Genomic DNA, 7,294 nt, shown 5'->3' with positions numbered 1-7,294 from the left:
TTTTTAAATATAAAATACATTGATGCAAGTTACACACAGAAACATGAAAGTTAATACACTTTTGAGCGGATTAACATAATTATGCTAACTAAAATAAATATTGTAAGAAAAAATGAACGGATGGAGTTTTGCTTGATTCTTGCTTATTTAAACGACTCAACCACTTCAAATGATAAATAAATGACCTTAATAAGATACAAAACATCCTGCTAGCGCTGTAAATAATGTATTTTTGCTTACTGCATATTCCTCTTCAAATAGCTCATATTATTTCGCACTTCCTTGAGGATCGTGAAAAGCATTCGTCGGCTAACATTTTATTTTGAAGGTACAGACGGGAAGTCCTCCTGTCTTCCAGCCGCTGTCTCCTGACGGCCGCAGCCCCGCGCAGCTGCTACTTCACAGGCAGCCAGCGGAGGAGAGCCACCAGTCCGAGTAGGTTGATCCGAGGCAACGAGCACACCGACTGGCATCCGCGCTGGAGACGAGCAAGGAGCCGCGTGCACTGCGTCCAGTTCCGCCTCCTCCACAGCGCCTCGTGCACCACAGGATGAACCCATTCTGGAGGTTTGGACACTTTGGACAGCAGCGCGCGGTGCGAAACGGAATCTGAGTGGAGAAGTTGGCTTTCGCAGCAGTGCCCGAGCCGAGGACTCTCGTTGACAAGTTGTGACGGGGATTTCAGACTTTTGTCCCCCAACTGTCGCCAAACTGCTCCCTGAAGCTTGAGGACTTACGGATTCTAAAGTAGTTTTGTGGGTTTTTATGAAGTTTAAAGGAGAATAACGGCTGTTTTTCCTCCTGAATGCTTGGTGACATCTGAAAGGCTGCAATTTGCTGTCAAAACGGGATACTTCTGGTAAGTACATCATTATATTATTATTATTATTATTATACACAGACAACTCTTTGCAGCCTCTGAGGCCCGAGAGAAATAGCTCCACTTCCTTGTAGATGTGAATCAGGCAGGTTGAGCCGTCCAGTCTCTCAGCGTTTTGAAGCGCGGAGCCGCAGGAACAGCACTGCGGCCGTGCCATGGCACAGGTGCCGCAGAGGATCTGTGCGCAATCGGCACGTCTCGGCCGGTGTCAGCGGAATAAAAGGACGCTTTTCTGCGCGTAATTCCATCTTTGTGTGGAGACCGCGCGCACAGCTATCTGCTTCTTAGCTTGTTAATTCTGGCTGAACTGCGCGTGGCCCAGATATGTGACATTACGCACACTGCGTGGCTGGAAATTACGTTCTTTCCACCTGAAACTGGCGATTGGTTGAGCCCATTCCCTTATTTTAAATGGAAAAATCAACTTGTTTAAATACTTATCTCTCATTCTAAAGTCATTCTGAACGCAGAGAGTGCCTCCTTTTTTCGAAATACTGATACTTTGGTTTCTAGAAAATTGCTGAAAACGTGTAAACGATGCATGAATTGTGAAATGACGCTCGTTTATCTGTCCATCAGGATGAGTGTGAGGATTAGATGCGTCTATAAAGCTGTTTCCATTTATCATCAATTGAAACGTTTCCCTGCATGATTCCACTGTCAACAAAGTGAAATATGGACTTTCAGCGCCGTCCCGTGCTCGTGAGGACGAGGACGCCTTTTTCTCCTCGCTGCAACAGTGACGTCTTCTCCAGCAGCAGAAATATGAATTACACATCAGCCTCGTTCACAGAGCCGCGCTCCCCGACGCCTCTCATCATCTCTGAAGTTTCTCCAGAAAGCGGCACTTTTTTCTCCTCGTCTCCTTCCTTTGAGAGATCAGTCACCCCCTCTTCAAACACGCGCGCGCTCCAATGGGATTCAGATGGAGATTCAGCTTTGACTCCCACCATGTCAAAAACCATCACCGGAGAAAATGACGGGATTATAGTGTCCTCGAAAGGAGATCTGGGACTGCTTTAGCCTAAATGTCGGGGGCGTCAAGCAAGCGTGCGGGTGATAATATTTTTGGCGTTTGGTGCAAATTAATTGCATCTATTGAGTCGAGAAATGTGCGGTGTTTTCACTCAGAGGCGCCTCAGAAGTATGTCGGTTCAAATGAGACTCTTTTCATTGGCGAATCCCTCCGCGTGGAGCTTTGGGCGCTGCGTTTCTCCTGTTCTTTTATAAAAGAGGAGCATGGCGCATTCATGGACCCCAACTTGTCTAATTTGAGAAGAAACGCTGATTTGTGTCGTGCAAACACTAATTGACTGTAAGATTCCAATAACACAAGCTGTGCCAGTGACCTTATCGGCCTCATTGCATCTCTCTTCAGATGATGTCACTGACACTCAATTATGAACTCTATTCAGCTTAATATTGCACACCTTAACTGTCCTATGTTCCGTTTGAAGTCTCGCTGTAACATACAGACAGTTGCCCGTGGCCCTAAAGCAGTTGATGGTTTTCCATTGTCCCTTTAGCTTCACTATAATAATCCCTTTACGGTCTAATCATGTGTCTGAGGCATTTACAACTCTTCATGTCGACCTCGTTAAGCGTTATAACTTTTTTAATTCCCCATGGCATCTGCTGTGATCGTCACAGTCTCAAAGAGAGTTCTCTATAAATCAACCTGTGCTGTTGCTTGTCACGCTGTGTGGACTCTCATTGTGTTTTCAGAGACTTAAAGTGCCCACATAGTGTCCTCTGTTTCACGCAGACAGGTGCGGCCTTTCATGACAAGCCGTCCGTCAGGCTGCACCTCTGGCAGCGCTCTAAGGCAGAGCTCTCTCTCGCTGATCGATATCGGTAGCTCTCACCTGAGGGTGCGTCTGAGTGTGTTTGGAAACGAGGGCGGTGACGTGATCGGAGCAGTGAGGGGACAAGAGAGATGATGGGGGGGCAGAGAGACAGGAATAGAAGAAGAAGGAGGCACTGATGTGGCAGATCACCCGTCCGTCTATCTCCCTCTCCGCTACCCGGCTGCTGTTTGCACTTGTGCTCCCCCAAAAACCCTCTAATCCCCCTTTTCCCCCCAAAAATGACAAATCCAGCGCCGGCTGTTGATTCTCCGGCTCAGTAATTAAAGATCAGCAACACTGTGACTAGTGACTCGCCTGCATTGACCCTCACAGAGGGGATGGATGACAGGGATTTGAACCCCGGTTTAAGCATCTCTTTTTTTTCTGCCTCTGAGCTACAATGTGAGGATATTTCTGCATGATTCATGTTCATGTATTATTCACCGCGCCGGTTGTGTTTCTCTTTCATGCTTTAAGAAAAAATGAGCATGAAAACACGTCTGACGGCTCTGAACTCCTCGCCGGGTCTTTTAGGATCCATACCGCCTCCTTCTTCTTCTTCGTGCTTCTTGGGGTTGTTCAGTGAAATCAAAGTGTTTTTCCGGCCGTGGAGTCTGTGAAGAGTTCATTTCCAGTGTTCAGCATGTCCACTTCAGTTTAAAAACGTCTTCGTCGAGTTTCATCACGGAACAGATCCAGAAACATTGTGGATATAAAGAACGGGCATACTGAGTTTACATATTGAATTGGTTCCAGTTTCATGCATCAGTCATGTTGCAACACTTGACTGCTGGTGTGGAATATTGAAGGATTCTTTGTTCACGAGGTAGTCTTCACTATCGCCTGTCACGCAGTGGTCCATCGAGCCTGCGTTGTTTTCCGTCTCTTCCCTCGTGCTGTACGTGAACTAACAGTCGACTCTCCAAGTGAAGTGGCTGTAAAAAAGCTGTGATTCTCTTTCACGTGTGTCTGCCAGAGAAAAGAAAAGCGTCTCAATGGGAGAAAGGCTACATCAGCTCCGTCCACGCCCGGAGAGCGGAGGCCTTATCGCTCTGCACAAACAGACGCGGCAGCGTGTTGTGAGGAGCTGGAGGACGGGCTCAAGAAGGAGAGCTGCGTTTGGAACATAAACGGCCGATCGGTGCAGTGTTGAGACTCTTTCTGCTCGATCTATTCATGTGTGTCTCGTGAAGCCCCCCCCCCCCCCGTGCTCCGTGTTGGAGAGTGATAATGTGCAAACAGAGCCTCGCAGTTTGTGCTGAGCAAGGACTGGATCACAAGAAAAACAGTACTGTTCAGGCTTAAGACAACACAACCTGTCTCTGGACTGTGTGTGTGTGTGTGTGTGTGTGTGTGTGCACAATACACCTCTGTGTGCAGAAGCAAAGCCCACTCTGAAATGTTTGCGTGTGTTTTTTGCCAAACCTGTGCGTCTGTTTTTGTCGGGGTCTCGCAGCCAAGGCTATTCTGAAGCAGGACAGAGGCCCTGAAGTTCAAGCTAACAGTGTGTGTGTGTGTGTGTGTGTGTGTGTGTGTGTGTGTGTGTGTGTGTGTGTGTGTGGGGTTCCTCGCTCACAGCTTTCTCCTCAAACCTCAGTGCATTCCAGCTTCTCCCTGTTAAAGCAAACAGAGAGCGGAGCACTCTGCCGCCGTATAGCCGTCACGCTCCCTCCTCCTCCTCCGCCTCCTCCTCCTCCGCCTCCTCCGCCTCCTCCTCCTCCTCCTCCTGCGAGCCGCCAGGCATGTTGGGCCACTGGTACTGTAGACGTCGGCATTCCTCCTCCGGCAGGAGGATTAGTGAATCCGTGTTAATCGGTTGCTAAACCATGCAGAGGAGTTTCTCAAGCAGAAAATAATGTGATTTGTCTTCGTCCTCGACTGGTTAATGAACTCGTGCTGTATTCTGGGGGTTTGTTGAGCTGTTCCAATATCAGAGCTCCGATCCAGCCGTTCCATGACGATCAGGTGCTCTGAGAAAACGTTTCTGAGACAAACTGCAAAGAGGGATTTCCACTGTGATCCCTGAAATCTGTGTGGAATGTCAGGTCAGAATATGGTAGCATGTGTGCAGCACCCGAGGCGTTCCTTGGTGCTGTGTTCAATTTGCAGTGGAATATTTCATCGTTTCATAGTTTCATCGTTCCAGAGTTGATTGCGTGTTCTGCTTCAGGCCGATCTGAGCCCAGAGCTGGCGATGAACGTTCTCTCTGTAGTTCATTTCTGTTGATTTCTCCTCATGTTTGTTTGCTTGTTTTTTTTCTTTCCAGGTCAGTGACGGGGAGTTGTTGGATCGTTTCTCGCGGCGTCGCAGGCCGCCGTTCTGCCAGACAGCATGCGTACGGAGGACGTCGTCTGAGTCCGAGTCCGAGTCCGAGTCGGGCCTCGCTGCTCTGCGTCTCACCTCGCCGCCCGGAGGAATGACGGCGCTGTGGTGCTCACTCTGGCTCTCCTTCCTCCTGCCGCTCTGCGTTGCTCCGGCCAGGCTGCCCACCGCTCAGCCCGCAGGTAGGACCCAACAACGCTGCTCATTCCACCACACTGAGGATCGGCTGCGAGGAAAGCCCAAGAATTGATCAGATCATGTGTCATTTATCAAGCAAAAGTGCCAAATCTTGAAAATGTGAGGATTTGCCGCTTGGCTCTGTTTTAGAACAAGCAACACTTTTCTCGCAGCGCAGCAACAAACACGCTCGTAAGAATTCTCCCCTCAAGAACCAGCATAACCAGCATCACAGAAGCCTTAACGGCTGCTCGTCACCCAAAAACAACCAAACAAGAAAGAAAAAGTTCAGCTGCTCATACACTTCGGCTTCTCTTCCTCAATTGTTCCGTGCTTCTTTTTCCATGCTAATTTGACATCTGCTTCGAGACCACGCTCAGTTTTCTGTGTGTTCATCACTTCAAAAGGCACATTTGTTGTTCGTACAAATGAGTCTTTTTTTTAATTGGACTCTTCTTGCTTCGCTGAGATTTTCTCTCTTTGTACTCGAGGCGGAGAAACACCCGAAGATCAGTCCAGAGTAAACGTTGAGCAGTGTTTGCTTTAATCTCTCCATATTGCGCAAAGAAAAGCAAACAAACACAGCGGAGTAATCTTTCTCTGAGGCGTTAGCCAAGTGTTGTCGCCTCCCCCCCCCCTCCCCCTCCCTTTTTTATTTCATGTGAGAGTCAGTTCGTCTTTGACACACTTTACGCGCTGCAGTGCATTAAGACCGGCGAGGAGCCGGCGCTCTGTGGATACCAGCCGGCGGACGTTGTGTTTAAGTATATCTTCCAAGTAACCGGAGTCAGATACACTCCAGACTTCAGACACACACTGAGTCACAAAAATAAGGACTTAATGCTGTTACACTTGACGTACTTTGGACTTAATGAATGTATGTATGAATCAATATTATATGTAAGTGGCTTTGTGATAAGCAAGATAATGTAGAGCGAGCGGGTAGTTATTGGGAACTGAAGCCCTTCAGATTCCTGCTCACCCTTTTGCACAATAACTCGCTCATCATTATGATTCCTTACATGGAGCATTAAAAGACATTCATTTTGACTTCATGACGATATGGACTTCCCACAAAAGCAGCCTGATGTGAAGCCGTCTACCTGTGTGTGAATTCTACTCTTTATAGCCAAAAGATCTCCTCTCCCCCCTCCCCCCTCCTCTCCCCCCTCCTCTCTCCTCTCCTCTCCTCTCCCCCCTCCTCTCTCCTCTCCTCTCCTCTCCTCTCCCCCCTCCTCTCTCCTCTCCCCCCTCCTCTCTCCTCTCCCCGCTCCTCTCCTCTCCCCGCTCCTCTCTCCTCTCCCCCCTCCTCTCTCCTCTCCCCCTCCTCTCTCCTCTCCCCGCTCCTCTCCTCTCTCCTCTCCTCTCCTCTCCTCTCTCCTCTCCCCCCTCCTCTCTCCTCTCCCCCCTCCTCTCTCCTCTCCCCCCTCCTCTCTCCTCTCCCCGCTCCTCTCCCCTCTCCTCTCCTCTCCCCCCTCCTCTCTCCTCTCCCCGCTCCTCTCCTCTCCCCGCTCCTCTCTCCTCTCCCCCTCCTCTCTCCTCTCCCCCCTCCTCTCTCCTCTCCCCGCTCCTCTCCTCTCTCCTCTCCTCTCCTCTCCCCCCTCCTCTCTCCTCTCCCCCCTCCTCTCTCCTCTCCCCCCTCCTCTCTCCTCTCCCCCCTCCTCTCTCCTCTCCCCGCTCCTCTCCTCTCTCCTCTCCTCTCCTCTCCTCTCTCCTCTCCCCGCTCCTCTCCTCTCCCCCCTCCTCTCTCCTCTCCCCCCTCCTCTCTCCTCTCCCCCCTCCTCTCTCCTCTCCCCGCTCCTCTCCTCTCCCCCCTCCTCTCTCCTCTCCTCTCCTCTCCCCCCTCCTCTCTCCTCTCCCCCCTCCTCTCTCCTCTCCCCCCTCCTCTCTCCTCTCCCCGCTCCTCTCCTCTCTCCTCTCCTCTCCTCTCTCCTCTCTCCTCTCCCCCCTCCTCTCTCCTCTCCCCCTCCTCTCTCCTCTCCCCGCTCCTCTCCTCTCTCCTCTCCTCTCCTCTCTCCTCTCTCCTCTCCCCCCTCCTCTCTCCTCTCCCCCCTCCTCTCCCCCCTC

The 7,294-nt window shown here is 50.5% G+C and overlaps 1 protein-coding gene across 1 annotated transcript in view; it reads left to right on the top strand.

Moving 5' to 3' along the window:
- Positions 1-455: 455 nt before the first annotated feature.
- The window catches only part of LOC306790513 (fibroblast growth factor receptor 3-like), a gene marked incomplete at its 3' end in the record, with an annotated part of 28,939 nt that continues 22,100 nt past the window's right edge, over positions 456-7,294 (top strand). Inside the window, exons 1-2 of the mRNA XM_079286836.1 lie at positions 456-859; positions 4,995-5,232. Coding sequence (XP_079142962.1) covers positions 5,145-5,232 — 88 coding nt within the window. The 5' untranslated portion in view covers positions 456-859; positions 4,995-5,144. The remainder of the gene's footprint in view (positions 860-4,994; positions 5,233-7,294) is intronic.

The sequence above is a fragment of the Melanostigma gelatinosum genome, assembly GCF_949748355.1.
Source record: "Melanostigma gelatinosum genome assembly, chromosome: 16".
Lineage (NCBI taxonomy): Eukaryota > Metazoa > Chordata > Actinopteri > Perciformes > Zoarcidae > Melanostigma > Melanostigma gelatinosum.
Note: the sequence above shows the minus strand (reverse complement) of the source record. Positions and strands in the feature narration are given on the sequence as shown.